This window comes from Chiloscyllium punctatum, chromosome 1 (genome assembly GCF_047496795.1).
Source record: "Chiloscyllium punctatum isolate Juve2018m chromosome 1, sChiPun1.3, whole genome shotgun sequence".
Lineage (NCBI taxonomy): Eukaryota > Metazoa > Chordata > Chondrichthyes > Orectolobiformes > Hemiscylliidae > Chiloscyllium > Chiloscyllium punctatum.
In genome coordinates this window covers 3,977,887-3,998,780 of record NC_092739.1, presented here as the reverse complement: position 1 = coordinate 3,998,780, position 20,894 = coordinate 3,977,887, and the positions used below count along the sequence as shown (strand labels likewise).

The window sequence follows — 20,894 nt, the reverse complement described above, 5'->3', positions numbered from 1 at the left end:
TGGTCACAGGCCTCCAGTCTGAACAACAACCCTCAACCACCACCCTCTGTCTTCTACCTTTTTGAGCCAGTGCTGTATCCAAGTGGCTAGTTCTCATTGTATTCCATGAGATCTAACCTTGCTATTCAGTCTCCCATGGAGAACCTTGTCAAACATCTTACTGAAGTCCATATAGATCACATCTACCACTGTGCCCTGATGGGGACCTTGGTTTAATGTATCATTCAAAAACCCTAGTGAAACTCTCCCTCCATTCTTATGCATCCCCATTTTGTAGAAAAATTGGACTTTAATTGTGTTAAAGTCAACACACACTTTAAAAGTGTGTTTAAGAAACAGTGTCCCCAGCTTGACAATCACATTACAGTGAATTTGTGTTAATGAAATGCGCATTATAGTAGTCCTGGAGTGTCCATCTAGACTTTGGTGCTCAGGTCCTGGATTAAGGCTTGAATCTCAACCTTCTGACTTGCTACCAACGGGGACAAAAGCAGGAACAGAGTATTGAGTTGTGATCAGCTATGGTCATATTGAATGGTGGAGCAGCCTCAAAGGGCTGTATGGTCTACACCTCCAATTTTTGATGTTTCTATGTCTCAACTATGCCACTCTGGCACTGCAGAGGATTAGTGCCACTGATTCCAGCTGTCGGAAGTTAGATGTCCTTTGCAGTGCACCATGTTCTGCATTTGAAGTGCTGCTAATGATTTGGAAATCTCACCTTTTGCCTTTTTTCTAATGTACATTATTTTCCTCAAGTAATATGTCATCTGATCATATGTGTGTATATTTATATATTATATAATTTTTTATATACATACATATACATTTAATAAGTGAGTTTTAACCACCTTTTCTGCATTCTCTAATATTGCAGAAGGGGCACTAGAAGTGAAATCATGGCACACGACATGATTGTAAATAATTTTAGATAAAGCACAATCTTTACCTAGTTTGTTTTCCCTGGGAGTGCAATCTACTAAAATAGCTTTCCTTTTTCTGTACAGGGGAATATGTATTCTGACTCAATTCTGCAGTGCGGTGTATACTGCTATCTAGGGACAGAAGGTAAGAGGAGAATGATGCACATATTTCTGTTGTGTATTTATATTGATTATAAGGAGAGTGATTTGTTTAAATCACTGGTCAGGTCACTGACAAAATTCTATTTTGCTGGCCTGTTCCCCTGTACAATATTACTATCCTCATTTTCCCCTTCTGTTCAAAGCAGCACAGTTAGGGGCAGATCACGCCAGACCTGCTTGCATTTTCTTCTGGATCTTCAAGCAGGTTGTGTCTTCCAGCAGATGATCCAGATTGCAGACCAATAGTACACTGAAGCAGTGGTGACTTACTACTCCAGTTTAATTTTATCCTTTCAGTCAGTTGTGATGTTCAGCCAACAGGTTACAGTGAAATGCAAATTGCAGTGGCTTTGTAGTGGAATAAAAGGGGAAAATAGCCAGTCAAAAGCCAGTTGCCTGAAATGCATTGGGGAATCTGGAAAAGTTGAGGAGATTTAGACACTCAGTCTTGGTTTATTGTACTACTTGAAACCATTTTACAAATGCAAAAAAATACTTGGTTTAATTTTGTTTAATTATCATGACTTTGCCTCGGTAGCTTTGATATTAGTGCTTTTGTGAAATGAGCATTATGTACTCATTAGAAAATCAGCTTGAGTCTGGATATTTGAGAGCAGTAATAGATGTTTGTTTGCTTATGTCTGAAATTGGATTTTGGTTTTTAAACAACATTTCTGCATGAATCTAGTAAAACTTAGGCAATGCATCTGACCTACAGCTAAGGAGGGTCAACCAGAATGTATTCTGCACAAGTACAGACAGCACCTCTTCCTCATCTGTATATTTGCATAATCAACTTGAGTAAATTTTAAGTATATGTTGACAAAGTGGACTTTAGGCTGTTTTCCTGTCAGCTGCCAAATTTATTTTGCCTTCTGATTTAGAAAATAGTAGTTCTATATCAAGATAATGGGCATTTTTAAAAAGCTTTAGTGCTAATAGCAAATTTCGCCAAATTGTGCTATTAGAACCACGTTAAAGTTTTATCTGGTATTTTCAGCCATGGTACCTCTTGACGTCAACTGTGTCTTTCAGCTGCTGTGCACTGGCATAACAGTCTTTCTCTGGGATTCTTGTCCTGGAAAGTGGATTCTGAGCTAGGTTTGGATTTACGACACAAGTGGCAACAAATGACCGAGAAAAGAGCAAAGAGGTAAACCTAACGGGTGAATGGTGTTTTAATAATACGAAGGCCTGATATTTGCAGTGCTCGTGACTGCAAAACTATTGGCACTTGCCATCATCGAAATTAACAGCAATTTCTGGAGTCTACACATATGCAGTTAAATTGGGAACTTCCCAAAGTTCGTGCTTCTTCACAGATTGTTGTGTACAGAAATGCAGTCAATTAAAAACGATGAGAACATGCCTATTTATGCTATTGGTCTTACTGTAAAAATGCTTAGAAATATTGCATGTATTGCAGATGATGTGTAATTGCATTTATAATGGATACTACAATCATAATTAGAATTGTAATTTATAATGGATACTACAACCATAATTACAATTAACAGCCTTACTGTACTGGAAAAGGTAATTGTAGATTTATTGACTGCCTTCATGGCAATTGGGAATCCCAGGGACAACTACTTCTATTAAAAACAAAGCTCCATGATAATTCACATAATTAACATTTCTGAAGAAAATTTGAATTTCAACTTTTACCTTAATCCGTAATTTAGGCATTTGTAAAATGTAATTAAAAGTAAAAACATCATTGCATTTTGTGAAGTAATTTATTGCCTATGAAAATCCAAGACTTGATTGGCTGCATTCCCTTTATAATGGCAGTACTGTTTCTGTATGGCTCGAGATTCCCTTGGTTTGGCCCCACCAGAACAAATTAATGCCAGGAAAGGAGATTGCAGAGAATGCTCCATCAGCTTTCTTTGAGGGCAGCAGCAAGCACCATCACCTTACTATTAACGAATAAATCTGAGTGAAGAATAATGTATACCTGGGAATGATTTATAGTAAGAGAAAGTGACGACTGCAGATTCTGGAGCTCAGAGTCGAGAGCGTGGTGCTGGAAAAGCACAGCAGGTGAGCAGGAGAATCGAGAAATGATGAAGGGCTTTTGTCCGAAACGTCGATTCTCCTGCTCCCCGGATGCTGCCTGACCGGCTGTGCATTTCCAGCATCACACTCTCAACAATGGTTTATGGTACAAATAGTTCAGTTGTTGCGTTTGGATGATTGGATACAAATTACTTTTGTAGTTTATCTAAATATTGGAATGACACTTCTGAATTTATTTCTGAGCTTCTGGTACGATTATAAAATTTATTTTTATATCCCAAAGAAACTAATTATAAAATTTTAATTGAAAGGTCAATCACTTCAATCACTGTATGATTTTCAGTATGATGATGTCGCCACCTGCTGGCTGAATTATGGAACCTGCAGAAAATGCCCCTCATCCTGCATTTGACCTTTGCTCAACTTGTTTGTAGGAAATATGTCTATTTTTCTATGAAGACTACAGAGTAGTCATTCTGATCAATAATGTGTCCAATTACAGATGTGAGCTTGCAATCTGTTTTGATTAGTATTAACTTCTTAGAAATCAAGGCTAGTGCTCAGATTTTAATTGATTGCCAAGAGTTTGATTTTTTGTTCATAGGACATTTGAGTTTGTTAAGTCCAATCCTGACTTCTCATCTTACTCTATGTACTGATGGCATCTATTTCGAGATTTGACAACGTTGTGCAGGCATCAAACGCAAGGCCTAATAACAAATGAATTAGTTGGTTTTCAAAGGCTTTTCTTTTATTCATGGAATATGAGCATCTCTGACAAGACAGACATTTTTTTTAACCAATAAGATGATAATAATGAGCTGTTTTCCTCAACTACTGAGTGCATGTATTATTGGTACATCCATAATACTCTTAGGGAGAGAGTCCAAACTTTTTGACCCAGCACTATTGAAGAAGTAGTGTTATGCTTCCAACTCAGAAGGGTGTGTGGCTTGGAGGGAACGTGCAGGTGGTGACCTTCCCATGTATCTATTGCTTTTGTTCTTGGTAGAGAATTGGAAGCTCTATTGAGATACTGCAGATTATCATATAGATGGTGTACATTGTTGGCATCGTGCATTAGTGTGTTAGCAGCATATGTTAAGGTGGTGCCAAATCAAGCACACTGCTTTGTCCTGGATGGCGTCAAGCTTCGTGAGTTTTATAGGAGCTGCACAGATTCAGTCAAGTGAGGATCATTTTGTTACACTGTTGATTTGTGCTTGTAGATGGTGGTCAGACTTTGGGAAGTCATGAGTTTAGTGAATCATTGCAGAATTGGTGCCTCTTGCTCTAGTAGCTATATATTATGTGTGTGTGGTTGTCCAGTTAAACTTGGTGGACAGTGGTAGCCCCTGGATGTGATTATGGAGACTCAAGTGATGGAAAACTGTAAATATTACAAGCAGATGGTGAGATTTTCTTTGAAGATGGTCATTGCCTGGCGTTTAAACCTGAATATTGCCCAGATTTTATGCATACACTCATAGAAAAGATACAGCATTGAACGATGCCATTCGACCTGTCATGATTGCACTGACTGAGTCATCTAACTGACCAACGTCTGTTGTCCATGAATGCACCAAGTCTTGAGTGAGTTTTAACTGATGCACTTTTCCCTTGCATTATAGAAACCTCTGGGTAGTGAAGGTTTGGAATTCAAAGGTAGCCATCACAATTTAATAGCTTTAGGTCGTTGATGACATACAGATGGACACTAAATGAAAAAAATTAATTATCTGTACTGGTGAATTTTACAAGGTGGAAAATACACCACATCACAGCAAGTGAAACCATGATACAAGAAGGTAACAAAACAGCACCCCTTCACAATGAGGGATGAAAAAGAGCAGTTAGCCATTAGAATTTGTCCTGTGTATGTTTTTGGATAAGTGTGCAATTTTGTCCAGTTGAGAATTTTCTTTTAGAAAAGAAGAGTGCTCCAGGATATGGGTGCAAACAGGTGAGATAAGTTGTGTTGAGGAAATTTCTGCACATTAGTTTGGCACGTTTCTGTATTACTGCAATACATAATTCTACTTAACTGCTAACTATCAAGCATTTGTAGTTGAAAGCTGATCGAATCATGGATCTCTGGCTTTAACAGACAACTTTATTGAATTGCTTTTGTACTGTAACTTAAGTTTCCCATGTCTGTGAGACCACACAAGGAATTTGAGCGAAAATTTGGGTTTTTGAAGCCTGTTTGATGGCTTGTTGATTCTGCCTGTTCTGACCTGATGAATTGAGATAGATACTGGCCTCCTGAATCAGAGTTTAAGAATAGTTAAGGATTAAAATAGTTAAGTGGCTGTTTTTGACCGGATGTAATGGGCTTTTTCTGTGGTGTAGGTCTCTATGACTCGTAATTCATATAAAAGTGTGTTTTGAGACATGACTCCATAGTCTTATTCCAGTTGATATTTATTTGCTATTTATTCCAGTGCTGTAAAATATAGTCTGTTATTTTTGCTAGTTTCCACAGCACTTCAATTACAACATTTGGGTATAAAGTAGTTTTAGAAGGCAGATTTTGTCAGTAGTCTAGGCATGTCCTGACCAAACTCTAATTTGGAAAATGGCCGCCTTTTCCTTGCACCTTTTCATAAACTTCAGCTCATCTAAGGTTCAGCTACCCAAATAGAACACAGAACAGTACAGGCCCTTCAACTCTTGATGTTGTGCCAACCTTGATGTTGTATCCTACTCTAAGATCATACAAACCTACATACCTTTCATTTTACTATGAATCATGTGCCTATCCAAGAGTCACTTAAATGTCATATCTTAACTCTCTCACTAAACCTATTCCTGTTTACTCATCACTACTGGGCTTGCTGACCTGTATTGCCTCTTGATCTGGAAATGCCTCAATCTCTCCCTTACTCACACACCCCTGTGCTCTCCATCACTGCCATTCCCCTGACTTGTGCAGCTCCAACTAATCACTGTTCAGTTTCAACAGTATTCACATTGCTTGGTAGTACAGAACTTAAAGGCTTAAGGTATTCATGTTGCTACATCCTGGGATTACCATTAACCAGAAACTAGCAATATGAATACAGTGGCTTCAAGATCAGGTCAGGGGCTGGTGATTCTGCAGTGATTTTATTGTCTCCTGACTTCCCAAAGCTTCCATGGTTTACAATGCACGAGTTGGAAGGAGTGCTTTTGAATACTCTTCATTTGCCTGACTGAGTGCAGTGCCAACAAATCTTCAGAAACTTAAAAACCACCCAAGAGAAAATAATGAGTTTAATTGTCACTTCATATAGTGGTTGTCATCTACAAAACACACTACAAAACTTACCAAGTCTCCTTTGACAGCACCTTTTAAAATTTGAAACCTCTGTCATTGAAAAGGATAAATATGCAGCAGATACATGGGGACAACATTCCATGATAGTTTGAATCTGTCACCAAGTCAAGAGAGCAGCAGGTCAACTAGCAACAGGTATACCATTGAGCACAGGATGCAGTCACACAGCAGTATTTTTATTGACCGCAAACCTGGAAGTAAAATTCATCAATAGATTTTCACTTGTAAAGGACAACATTTTTCAAGATGTTAACAAAATATTGGGACATCTACGTGAGGCCATGTTAGAAACTGAAATGCTAATTTTTTTTTAAAACATGCAATTTTTGCAATGGAGAAATTTGACAAATATAAAATTTATTTTCCAAGGTCTTCACTAATTAATATTGTAGTACACCATTAAGAAACCAGTACACCTCACTAAAAGGTGAAAATTTCCTAGCTTATTAGAGAAACTAATTGTGTAAAAGGACAAGTTCTCATCAGTTCGATGATTTCTATTGATTCCAGTTTGAGGGGACTTCCAATAGCAGAACTTGAGGGGAAGCAGACTTTATAGAAACTTTGGGATATTCATATTTTGAACAGCATGTGCAGACTCCAGATCAAAGAAAGGCAGCGATACAGCTTCAAATCCTCTGTGTGTATTATAATCTTTGCATTAGTCCCAATGTTGAATGGTAGTTTAGAAATAGTAAGATCGGACAAGTTAACATAGGTTGGAGACATGATGCAGAGAGAAGGCTTCAGATTCCCAGGGAAGTTGGACTAGTCCTGGGATAGTGATGACCTGCTTAAGGTGCATGGATTGCACCTTGAGAGACCAAGTCCTTGCAGGTAGATTAAGTTGTGCTGTGATGGAGTGTTTAAATTAATTTGACAAGGATATTAGCAGTATAAAAGGCAAAGAGGAACAACTTCTGAAAATAATGCAAGAGAACCTTTCTTTGAGTCCTATGTCAATGTTCTCAAAAGTAAAAAGGTCACTTGGTTTTGTAGTGTGCATCCAAGTCTGTAATATTAACCGTCACATGGTAGGAGGTGAGGGTTAATATTACAGACAATCTGCCTACAATCTTTCAGGGATAGCTTTCAAAAAGGAACTGGATAAATAATTGAAGGCAAAACATTAAAAGTTATTAGATAATAGGAACAGAGCAAGGCAAAAGGATTCTTTGGATATCTTTCACAAAGAATTGTAAGAGATTGTATGGTTTTATGTGCTGTATCATCTCATGATTCTAACTTTGTTTATTTCCTCTTGGAATAGGAAAATATTGATAGATGAAAATCATCTTATGCATGAGAAAATCCAGCAATCATTTTCATCTGACTTTATTTGGCCCCGTTTATCTCAAGACTTCATAATAAGCTTCAGTGCCACTGCTTCCCACAACACAACAGTAAGTTAAGAACAGCACATTTAAACATGATTTTAAAGATGAAACCTGATCATATTCGTTCTTCGGTTGGATTAAGTAAGTCTTCTGTGTATTTCTGAACTTGATTTAAAATGTAGTCAGATGTGTATATAGTTACAATTATCTATTAGTAGTATATAATTACAATCCTAATCAACTTAATCTTTACTCATACGTCAGTTCTGCCATCCCACAAATCAATTTGGTAACTTTCACTGCACTCTCTCTACAGCAAGAACTTCCTTCCGTAGATAAAGCTACCAAAAATGGTGGGGCCTTTATAATTGCAGCAAAATGATTGTTTCCTGTACTCATCGTTTTGGTATGAAGGACAACATATAGTTTACTTTCTTTACTGGCTGCATCTCACATACACACACTCGTTTACTTACAGTGACAAAAACACAAGGACAGCCAGATTTTGTTGAACATGACCCTGTCTCAATTTACAGCAATGGACAATCTGCCTTCCTTTTGTTGCTACCAAAGTGATATCCCTACAATACCCCACTAGTCACTACCTGCCATTCAGAGAAAAACCAATTTATTCCTAATTTACACTCCTATCTGCTCGCCAATTTTCTATCAATCTCAACACACTACCCCAATCCCATGCACTTTAATTTTGCACATTAATCTCTTGCCAAAGGACTTCTGAAAGCCTAAATAACCAACAACCACTTACTCCCCCAATCAACTCTACTTGTCACACCTTCGAAGAATTCCAGTCAAGCATGATTTACCTTTTGTATATCCATGCTGTGTCTGATTCTTCCACTGTTTTCTAGTGTTCTGCTAGAAAATACTAGATAATGTAATCTAGCATCTTCCCCACAACTGATGTCTAAGTCACTGTTCTTAGTTTCCTGTTTACTCTTTACCTCCCTTTTAAATAGTTAATTAAGCATTAGCTACCCTCGCTGTAGGAGTTGTTCCACACTCCACGGCCACTTCCTGAATGATTCTGGGATGTGGATAACCAGGCCCTGCCGGAAAGATTGATTATGAATTTTGTCTCAATGTCTTTTATCAGAGACAGAGAAAAAGATGCCTTGGGGAAAGCCTACAAATGAAGCCCATCTGGTGGGCTTCCTCTCACCCCTGATAAATTTGTAATTGTATCAGTTAGTATCTGCTCCCTAGAACTGTCAGTTTTCAGATTTGTTCATTTGTAGGTGCCTGCTTCCAAATTAAAATTCCCATCCTCACATTTAGGTCCCTTCATAGACTCACTCCTTTCGCATTTGTATTTACTTTCGCCACTATAAAGTCCACACCCACCATACCTTTCCCCTGTTTTTAAACCTCATGCTTTTTTAACATGCATCTTATTTGACCCTTGTTGACCAATCTCAAGTTACCCAGCAACTACTACTATTCAAGTTCCGTATTTCTGTAAGAGTGTCAGGACTTCCTTGTTAAAAACACAACCCAGGTAGTTCTCAGATAATGTGCATTCCAGCAGCATGATTTGGCTGTAACCTTTCTGTAGAATTAGGGAATGCTATTTTCGAGAACGCTTGCCTCTGCTCACACCAACACCATTCCAGTGGGGATCAATTCATGCATTTCGTTGTGTGCAGGCACTGATGTCAGCTACCGACAGAGCAGCTTTCTGAGAGAGGCACTGTACAAAGAGCAGCTTTCTTTATATTTTTTAAATGTACTGTGTTAAATTTACTTTTGTTTCATTATTAAATATGATTTCAACCTTCATTCAGGCTGTGTTACCCGTTTGGGTGATTTTTGAGTGATTGTGAGTGATATTTTTTGTTGGTCTATCCCAACCCCACTTTTCCCATAGGCTCCATTATTTCCACTAAAATAATTTTCTATAAAGCAAGGTTTCGCTGGAACGCAACTATCGCTTTATAGCAGAACTACCTGGACAGTTCGCTCTATTGCAACGTGACAGTTGTGTTCCTCTGCAAACTTGCTTTTCCATTGAGCAATTTTCTATAACACGTGATAGCGATCTTCTACAGCATGATTTTCTAATAGAATATTGCTGTACCCATTCAGTGGAAAGTTTGCATTTTCCAAACAATGTCTATAATTCATCGGACTTGTAGTCAGTTTGTACAGAACGATTGGTATAAGTAATACAGAGAAACCTTGATTATCCAAATGGCACAGCAGGGAGTATTTTGTCAGATTATTGAATGCTGGATAATACTGTTGAGCCAAATTTTGGGACCTTGCGATCTTGTCGGATAATCTGAAATTCGGATATTCGAATGCTGGATAATAGAGGTTCCTTTCTTTACATCCTTGAGTGAACTCTGTTCTCCCAGTGTCTGCATGGGTTTCCTCCAGGTGCTCCTGTTCCCTCCCATAGTCCAAAAATGTACAGATTAGGTGGATTGGCCATGCTAAATTGACTATATTGTCCAGGACATGCAGGCTAAGTGAATTATCATGGGAAATGCAGGGATAGGGTAGGTAGGTAGGTCTGGACGGGATGCTGTTTGGAGAAACGGTGAGGACTTGATGGGACAATGGCCTCCTTCCACTCTGCAGGAAGTCTATGATTCCATGATTAACTCTTTACTGAACATATATTGGCAAACATCTAATCGACTCATCCCAAGCTCATGTATGTCGATCAACTCCAGTCAGACCACATGATGCTGACAAAGATTCAATGTCACTATTGCAGAACCTTTGTCTTTCCCCTGTTGAATTGCCAGCACCCCTGACTACATGACTATAGCTCTGTCAACTGCATTCCTTATCCTAATGTAATGTACAGCATAGCATGGCTGTCATTGGATTTAACTGTACATTGCAAAATATAGATCATAGGTCGTAATTTTCAGGGGATGCAATTTATATTCTGAATATTTCATTCCTAGATATAAATTTCTAAATATAGGTTTGACTGATTTCAACTAAGAAATTCCATTAGATTAGATTACTTAGTGTGGAAACAAGCCCTTCGGCCCAACAAGTCCACACCGACCCGCCAAAGCGCGCCCATTCCCAGACCCATTCCCCTACATTTACCCCTGCACCTAACACTACGGGCAATTTAGCATGGCCAATTCACCTGACCTGCACATCTTTGGACTGTGGGAGGAAACCGGAGCACCCGGAGGAAACCCATGCAGACATGGGGAGAATATGCAAACTCCACGCAGTCAGTTGCCTGAGGTGGGAATTGAACCCAGGTCTATGGCACTGAGGCAGCAGTGCTAACCACTGTGCCACCGTGCAGCCCACAAATATAATCTAGGATTATATTCTTGGAATTTGAAAGGTTAACGAGTAATTTAGTTGAGCTTTGTGCTGTGAGACACTTCGGCCAGTAGAGTTTTCACCATTGTTCCCATGCATCCTAGTTTTTCCAGCATTCTTTCATACTACACTCTGTCAAAGGTCTTGATGTCAAGGTCAATCACTGTAACCTCTTATGAGTTTATTTCCTTTTGTTCATATTTGGGCCAAAGCTGTAATGAGATTGGAAGCCAAGTGGGCCCTTGTGTGGCCAAACTGAGCATTAATTTTCCTTTGTAATTGTCACTTGCTAACACTGTTGATCCCATCTTTTATCACATTTTGGTGACTGTGAAGAGGCTGAAGGGGCAGTAATTGGTCAGATTGAATTTGTTGTTTTTTGTGGCCAGAGTTACCTGGGCAGTTATCCACATACTGGGTAGAAGTCATTTTATTGCTTTACTGGATTGGCTTGGCTAGATTGGATTGGCTTAGAGGATAGCGAATGTGGTCCCCTTGTTCAAGAAGGGGAGCAGGGATAGCCCGAGTAACTATAGGCCAGTGAGTCTCACTTCTGTTGTGGGCAAAGTCTTAGAGAGAATTGTAAGGGATAAGATTTATGAACATCTGGATAGGAATAATGTGATCAAGGATAGTCAGCATGGTTTTGTGAAGGGTAGATCGTGCCTCACAAACCTTATTGACTTCTTTGAGAAGGTGACCAAGGAAGTGGACGAGGGTAAAGCAGTAGATGTGGTGTATATGAATTTTAGCAAGGCGTTCGATAAGGTACCCCATGGCAGGCTAATGCAAAAACTATGGAGGTATGGCATTGAGGGTGCATTAGAGGTTTGGATTAGGATTGGCTGGCTGGAAGGAGACAGAGGGTAGTAGTTGATGGTATAGGTTCATCTTGGAGTGCAGTTACTAGCGGTGTTCCACAAGGATCTGTTTTGGGACCATTGCTGTTTGTCATTTTTATAAATGACCTGGAGGAGGGGCTTGAAGGCTGGGTGAGCAAGTTTGCGGATGACACGAAAGTCGGTGGAGTTGTGGACAGCGAAGAAGGATGTGGCAGGTTACAGCGGGATATAGATAAGTTGCAGAGCTGGGCAGTAAGGTGGCAAATGGAATTCAATGTAGCTAAGTGTGAAGTCATTCACTTTGGTAGGAGTAACAAGAAGATGGATTACTGGGCTAATGGTAGACTACTTGGTAGTGTGGATGAGCAGAGGGATCTTGGTGTCCATGTACACAGGTCTTTGAAAGTTGCCACCCAGGTAAATAGTGCTGTGAAGAAGGCATATGGTGTACTGGGCTTTATTGGTAGAGGAATTGAGTTCCGGAGTCCTGAGGTCATGTTGCAGTTGTTTTAGACTCTGGTGCGGCCTCATTTGGAGTATTGTGTGCAGTTTTGGTCGTTATATTATAGGAAGGATGTGGAGGCATTGGAACGAGTGCAGAGGAGGTTTACCAGGATGTTGCCTGGCGTGGTGGGAAGATCGTATGAGGAAAGGCTGAGGCACTTGGGGCTTTTCTCATTGGAGAAAAGAAGGTTTAGGGGAGATTTGATAGAGGTGTACAAGATGATTAGAGGTTTAGATAGGGTTGACAGTGAGAACCTTTTTCCGCTAATGAAGTCAGCTGTTACTCGGGGACACAGCTTTAAATTAAGGGGTGGTAGGTATAGGACAGATGTTAGGGGTAGATTCTTTACTCAGCGGGTTGAGAGTTCATGGAATGCCCTGCCAGTAGCAGTGGTGGACTCTCCCTCTTTATGGTCATTTAAGCGGGCATTGGACAAGCATATGGAGGTTATTGAGCTAGTGTAGATTGGGTAGGCTTCGGTCGGCGCAACATCGAGGGCCAAAGGGCCTGTACTGCGCTGTATTTTTCTATGTTCTATGTACTGTGGCTATTTCTGGAGTCTCAGTCTTCAGTTCCATCAAGGACCATAGCCATTGCAACGTCCAATGTCTTCAACTGTTTCTTAATGAGGTGAGGCTGGGTTTTAGTGATAATGTCACTAGACTGTAGTCCAAAACCCCAAGCCAATGTTCTGGGTACATGGGTTCAGATCTCATCATAACAGATGGTGAAATTTGTATTTGTTAAAATCTGGGATAGAAAGTTGGCCTTACGGCCACCATATAACTATTGTTAATTATTGTAAATACTCATCTAATATTCACTAGTGTCCTTCAGGTAAGGATGCCAGATTTCCTTCCCTAATCTGGCCAATATGTAACTCCAGACCCGCAACAATGTGGTTGGTTCATAACTGCCATCTTTGTAAATGGGGATTGGCAGAAAATGCTGACCTTGCCAGTGATTTCCAATCCCATGAACGAATAAGAAAAAAAGTCTCATCAAATGAATCAGATCAGCTGGAGATTGGCATCTGAGATTCTGGGACACCTCAAGAGAAGGTCAAAATGAATCATGTGCTTAGTGGTTCTGGCTGAAGATACTTTCAGATGGTTTAGCCTTGTCTTTTGTATTGACGTCCTTGGCTGTCAGTTCCTCAGGATTTGTGGAATGCCATCCTCAAATATGTTTAATTGTCAGGCAGCTTATGGCTGGATGTGGCAGGACTGTAGAATTAGATCCACTGGTTGTGGGTTCAGCTTTGTCCATTGCAGGATGCATCTGTTATCTGCCATGCAAATTGTTCTATGTTGTAGCCAAACCAGGTTGATGCCTCATTTCAGCTTTGCCTGGTGCTGTTCCTGACATGTTCTCCTCTGCTCTTCTTTGAATGGTGGTAGTTCACCCTGGCCACGCTGCCCATGAGGTTACAAGTTATGATTGAATGCAGTTTTGATCATGCATAGTGCCTCATGAGTTCCCAGTTTTGAGTTGCTGCATCTGTACTGAGGGTGTCCCACTTAGCACTGCCACACCAAATGGAGAGTATGCTCAGTGTCAAGTGGGACTTTGTCTGTCAAGAGCTGTGAGGTGGTCACTTCCATCTCTGCTGGCATGACACATTTGCAATAGGTAGATCAGTGAGGACAAGGTCATGTAGGCTTTCCCTCTTGTTGATTCCCTCAACATCTGCTGCAGACTCAGTCCTCCCAACCCCACGGTACATTTCCCAGCCTTCGTGCCCTCGATGTGGTCTTTGTGAGATATTGTGTTGTAGGTAACTTTACTAACTCATTCACCAATTCATTATATTCATTAATCCCACATTTCCATTCATTCATAACCCTTTACTAACCCTTTATTTACTATTACACTTATTTATTCATTCATTCATAAAGCCATGTTTTTGTAGTGCATTTTACTATTGCAAGATAAAATAAATTAAAACATTCCTTCCAAACCCATTACTGCTCTTTTATACCTTCAACCCTTTTCAAAGCTGTTTACGTCAAAAGCAACCCCTGAATAAATAACAAAGACTAGTAACCTATTCAGAAACGCTACCCTCACCGCTATAGTGTGTCCATGATGCACCCGAAACTATGGAAAGATTATAATATTGCTAACTGTCTCTCAGGACCTGAATAGATTGCAGAACATCAAACAATTTTGCCAACTAGTGTGTTCTTGTCAAATACGTATTAAGCTTACTAATAAAACAGTGTTTCTGTGAAACTGTATAAATGAATAAAACACTGGCAAATAGTAAACAAATCTCACAACCCAGCTGCGGTTATCAGTTTAATATCTTTCATTCCTTTATTAAGTGCATGTATAATCTCTAACTAATTTAGAGAAGATAGGCCTGGTACTACAACTACCTTCGAGGAGAAAGTGAGGACTGCAGATGCTGGAGATCAGAGTTGAAAATGTGTTGCTGGAAAAGCGCAGCAGGTCAGGCAGCATCCAAGGAACAGGAGAATCGACATTTCAGGCATAAACCTTGTGACATCACTGAAGAAGGGCATTCCTGAAGAAGGGCTTATGCCCAAAACGTCGATTTTCCTGCTCCTTGGATGCTGCCTGACCTGCGCTTTTCCAGCAACACTTTCACTTCCAATACCTTAAAAGCCAAAAGGGCCAACACCTCTTAATACATGGCTTGGAAAGGGTGGACACTAGGAAATTGTTTCCGTTAGGCGAGGAGACTAGGACCCGTGGACACAGCCTTAGAATTAGAGGGGGTAAATTCAGAACAGAAATGTGGAGACATTTCTTCAGCCAGTGTGTGGTGGGCCTGTGGAATTCATTGCCGCAGAGTGCAGTGGAGGCCGGGACACTAAATGTCTTCAAGGCAGAGATTGATACATTCTTGATGTCACAAGGAATTAAGGGCTACGGGGAGAATGCGGGTAAGTGGAGTTGAAATGCCCATCAGCCATGATTGAATGGCGGAGTAAACTCGATGGGCCGAATGGCTTTACTTCCACTCATGTCTTATGGTCTTATTATGCAAGCTCATACTGGAGGGACGTCCTAATCCCATCAGACGTCTCAGCTCCTATTAAACAAATGTTTAAATCATCTCTTGCTTCCCCCAGGACAGAGGTCACTCAAACCTTTGTGTACAATAAATAAGCTGAAAATGTATTGCTGGAAAAGCGCAGCAGGTCAGGCAGCATCCAAGGAGCAGGAGAATCGACGTTTCGGGCATGAGCCGTTCAGGAATGAATGACCTGCGCATTTTCAGCTCTGATCTCCAGTGTCTGCAGTCCTCACTTTCTCCTGTACAATAAATAAAACAATTTAACACCATAGTGATTAGAATTTTAGTTTAGATTAAATTAGATTATATGGTATTGAAACAGGCCCTTCAGCCCAACAAGTCCACACTGACCCGCCGAAGCGCAACCCACCCAGACCCATACCCCTACATTTACCCCTTACCTAACACTATGGGCAATTTAGCATGGCCAATTCACCTGGCCTGCACATCTTTGGACTGTGGGAGGAAACCGGAGCACCCGGAGGAAACCCACGCAGACACGGGGAGAATGTGCAAACTCCACACAGTCAGTCGCCTGAGGTGGGAATTGAACCCGGGTCTCTGGCGCTGTGAGGCAACAGTGCTAACCTCTGTGCCACCGTGCCGCCCAGTAAGAACTGTGTTTAAATTGGCTACTGTAAGAACTATGCTCATTGATTCCATTGCCATCTCGAACTTTGCTGCTCGTAGTTGCTGAATAAAGAGGTTGTTTTCATCACTCACTGATTTTGTTATTTGAACACGATCCCAACCTTTCAAGTAGTGTTTAATGTGAAGACATACTGATCCATCAGCTGATGGGAACAGTTGGCAGTTGAAATTTTCCATGCTTATGTTTAACTCAATGGTTTGAGACTCCATGGGGTTTGTAGTCAGTGCTGAGGATTCCCAGGACAACTGTCTTCAGACTGTATACCACTGTATTGCTAGCTGTAATAGGTCAGTTTTACTGGTGGGACAGGACATCTCCAGAGAGGGAGAGTGGTATCTTGAGCATTGTCCTTAAAGATGTGACCATGTCAGTTTGTTGCTTGACTAGTCTGTGGGACAGCTCTCCCAAGTTTGGCAAAAGCACCAAGTTTTTGTGAAGAGGACTTCCACAGTTAACAGGTAGAGGTGTCCCCTTGTCACTTCTGGTGCTTGAGTTCATGTCAGGTAGTCTATCCAGTTTTACTACAGATTGATTTTTTTTTCCTGTGGTGGTTTGGTACACCTGATTGGCTTGTTAATTCATTTATAGAACAGTTGAGATTCAACCACACTGCTGTAGGCCTAGAGTCACATCCTCCTCCATAAGAACAGTCAACATGGTCTTGTTAAGTGGTGGTCATGTCTGACCAACTTGTGTGAATTTTTCAAAGAGGTGGCCAAGTGTGTAAGATCAGGGCAATGTGTTGGGCATAGTCTGCCTATACCTCAGCAAAGGCTTTTGGTAGGGTCTCAATTGGGATACTGATAGCAAGGATAAGAGTACATGGGATCCGAGGAAGTTTGGCTAATTGGATCCAGAGTGAGTGTGGGCAGAGGGTTTAGTCAAAGGGTGTTTTGTGACACTGGTTAGTCTATTTCCATGCTGTATGGACTCTGACAAGAGCCCTCTGTCCATTGTGGTTCAGGATGGATGTGTGTTTGGGGCCCTTGTTGTTTGTGGTACTTATAAGTAATTTAGACTTGATTGTAGAAGGGTTGATCAGTAAGTTTATGGATGATGTGAAAATTAGTGGGGAGGTAAATAATGGGATAGCCTTAGATTACAGGAGGATATAAATGGCTGGTCAGATGGACAAGTGGATTTCAATCTGGATAAGTGTGAAGTGATGTGCTTGGGCAGACCAAAGAAGGCAAGGTAATAAATGATGAACAGTAGGTTCCAGGGAAGAGAGAAGGATCAGAGTCACATATCTCTTAGGGTAGTGGGGCAAGTGATAAATTGGTGAACAAAGTATATGGGATACTTGTCTCTGTTACTCAAGGCATAGATTTTTCAAGAGCACGGGGGTTATGTGGGAACAGAATACAAAACAAATTAGGCTGCAGCTAGAGTGTTGTGTGCAGTTTTGGAATAAACTGCATAGGAGGATTGTGATCGCACTGGAGAGGGTGTCGAGACTGACCAGTGTTCTTTGTGCTGGAGAGTTGTATTGATGAAGAGATTGGACAGACTGGGGATGTTTTCCTTGCAACAGAGGAGAGTGCAGGGGAGTATGAATGAGATGTATAAAATTGAATGGCATAGATAGCTTAGACTGGAAGGAACTTTCCCCTTTGGTGGAGGAATCAATGACCGAGGGCGTAGATTTAAGGAAAGTGCCTGGAAGTTTAGAGAAGATGTGAGGGAACATTTTTTTTTCACCAAGGATACAGGGAATTTTGAGCTCACTGCTTGTGAAGTGGTAGAGGCCATATAAATGTTTGAGAAGTATTAAGATGGGGCTTGTGATGTCACGGTATAAAAGGCTATAGGCTAAGTGCTAGAAAATGGGATCAGAATAGTTAGGTTCCTGTTTTTTGACTGGCACAGACTCTGGGTGTTTCTGTGCTGCAGTTCTTGTAGAACTCTAACTCTGACTCTAAGGCCCAAATGGATGGACCAGCTGGGTTTTTATAACAATCAGTAATAGTTTTGTGGTACAGTTGTTGAGGCTAGCTTTCAGTTCAAGGTTTTTTTAAATTGCAGAATGAATGCATTAATTGAGTTTAAATTCTGCCAGCATTGGTTTGGGCCCTCGAACTAAGATGGTAGCTTTCCCTTTGATTTCCTTGGAGGAAGGCGGGGGAAGTGAAATGGCCGCAAGTAAAGATTGTGGGAACTCGCAGCCAGCTCTGCACTCCAGTGCTGTCGGTAAGAGCTTTCTGCTGGAATTGCTATTGCAGTGATGGACATCTGCTCGCAGATGCCCTCAGACTTGTTATTAGCGCCAGTAAACAATCAGATTGCATCTTAACTTCAGGTTGGACCACCCTCCCACTGTGGCCTTCTCTGAGGTACTGACGTAGCATGGGGCTCATCTCAGACTGCCAATGCTGCACTGCCCTGGATAGTTGCTGCTAATTTTCCATTTTGCATGATTTAATTGACTTCCCAGCACTGCTGTGCCAGTTACCATCACCCATGCAAGCCCTATTCAGGAAAGCTGGGTGAGAAAGTTGTGGGCACATCATGTATCTGGTATGGTGTCCTTCACCATATGTTTGATTTTCCACCTATAAAAATCAATCATCCTACCTTCTGAGGCAGAGTGTTCCATTCATACACAAATCTGAGAGAATTTTTTTTCCTCATCTCGCTCCTAAAAGTGTGATCTCTAAAAGTGACTGCCCTTTCATCCTAAACTCACCCACAAAAGGGAAAATCCTGTCAGGTTCTTGTATATTTGAGTCAAGACACCCCTCACTCTTCCAAACTCCAGTGGAAACAAGTCCAGAGTGTCTAACCTTTAAAATCACTTGTTCTAGGTATCAATCTGAACCGTATTTACGTGTCATTACCAGCTTTATTTCTTACGCATATACGTTTGTGTAGTGTTACCCATCTGTTTGTTGTGTATGTCCAAGCCAGAGTGATAAACTAATGCTCAATTTTAAGAATTATCCAATTTGAGTTCCACTATAATGTGATATTCTTTTGATGTTTCAGATAAAACACTTTATTTTGAAGAACCCATCAGATCTACCAGTCACAGTGCAACTATTGCCAGTTGCTTATTATCCAAATCCAGAAGATGTTTTAGTCCTCCTGAAGAAATGGTAAAACAAAAACTTTATTACAAGTGTAGTGCAATTAACAAAATAGCTGCACGTTTTTCCAGTGTTTTATTAAGATTTCAAGTAATCCAATTCTTTAAATTTTTAATAGGTATGAACTAACACAAGACATTAATGTCACAACAAATGAATTTATGCTGGTGAAGACACTTGACGAAAAGGCAAGTTCAATTCCATATGGTTTCCTGATGCTTTGTTAAATGTAAGGTGTGGTAATTAATGTATGAAAACTTCCTGATATTTTTAATCTTGTCAGTTTGATATTTAAATTCATTAAATTTTGTTATGGAAAAATGTTCCATGATCTATTCTAAAGCTGCCCTTAACCAATTTTTCCAGATGGATGTGACTAAGTGAGACTTAGCATAAATATAACAGTGAAGTTATTGGTACTCAGCATTTTAAAGGAGGAAATTTGACAATAGCTTTGGTATATGCATCTGTGCAATTATACAAGATGCAGTGGAGATATTGTGCTCTCATTGCATGTTGTTGCATTGCTTGCTGATGGACTCAACTTTTGTGACTCCAATGGCATGAACTGTATATTTACTACTGCACTAAAACAGTATGAAGTTGGGGCTGATGCATTCAGTAATAAGTTAGGAGGTAACAACATGCTAAGTGTTCATTGCCATTTCAAATCGATTCATTTTACAAAGTTGGAAATTCATTCCCTAAGAAGAAAATTGCTGTTTAAGCATTTTAAAATGGTTCTTTTATTTACTGAGTACTAACAAAATTCCATTGGCACAAATCAAATGTAGCTTCACCTGTATATTTCCACCATTTTGATTTTATTTCAAGCACTTTTATTTTTAATGTCTAGCTGTTTTAATCAACCTTTCATACCATCTATATTTCCCTGAACTTCAATTCCTGTGAACCATTTCATTGTAATTTATTGCTTTCAGTTTTGTATTTCTGCTTTGGACTCTGTCTCAGTGAGCATACTTTGATAGGTTGACAGTTTTATTGTTTTTCCAGACTAAAGGGTTAGCCGTGGGCACCCACATGGGCCCCAGCTATGCCTGTCTGTTTGTCGGTTATGTGAAACCGTCCATCTTCCGCAGTTATACCTGCACCATTCTCCACCTTTTCCTCCGCGAAACTGATGACTGTATTGGTACTACCTCATATTCTCATGAGGAGGTTGAAAGGTTGAACTTCACATTCCACCCTGACCTTAAGTTCACTGGACCATCTCAAGACACCTCTCTCCCCTTCCTAGACTTCTCCATCTCTATCAACAGTGACCGACTCAACTTGGACATATACAAACCCACCGACTCCCACAGCTATCTGGACTACACCTCCTCCCACCCTGCCTCCTCCAAAAACGCTATCCCTCTTTTCCAATTCCTCCATTGCATCTGCTCCCAGGAGGACCAATTCAACCATAGAACACACCAGATGGCCTCCTTCAAAGACCGCAATTTCCCCTCCAATGTGTTCGATGATGCCCTCCAGCGCATCTCATCTATTTCCTGCGCCTCCGCCCTCGAACCCCACCCTACAACCGCAAGATGGACAGAACCCCCAGTCCTTACCTTCCACCCCATCAACATCCGTAAACATTGCATCATCTTCTGCCATTTCCACCACCTATAAATGACTCCACCACCAGAGAGATATTTCTCTCCCCATCCCTA

The 20,894-nt window shown here is 40.6% G+C and overlaps 1 protein-coding gene across 4 annotated transcripts in view; it reads left to right on the top strand.

Moving 5' to 3' along the window:
- Positions 1-20,894, top strand: part of tmem131l (transmembrane 131 like) — a 171,718-nt gene that overhangs the window by 98,338 nt on the left and 52,486 nt on the right. For all 4 annotated transcript variants that reach the window (XM_072577926.1, XM_072577034.1, XM_072578720.1 and 1 more), the window contains 5 exons: positions 1,008-1,068; positions 2,121-2,238; positions 7,697-7,829; positions 19,115-19,224; positions 19,334-19,403. In XM_072577926.1, coding sequence (XP_072434027.1) covers positions 1,008-1,068; positions 2,121-2,238; positions 7,697-7,829; positions 19,115-19,224; positions 19,334-19,403 — 492 coding nt within the window. The remainder of the gene's footprint in view (positions 1-1,007; positions 1,069-2,120; positions 2,239-7,696; positions 7,830-19,114; positions 19,225-19,333; positions 19,404-20,894) is intronic.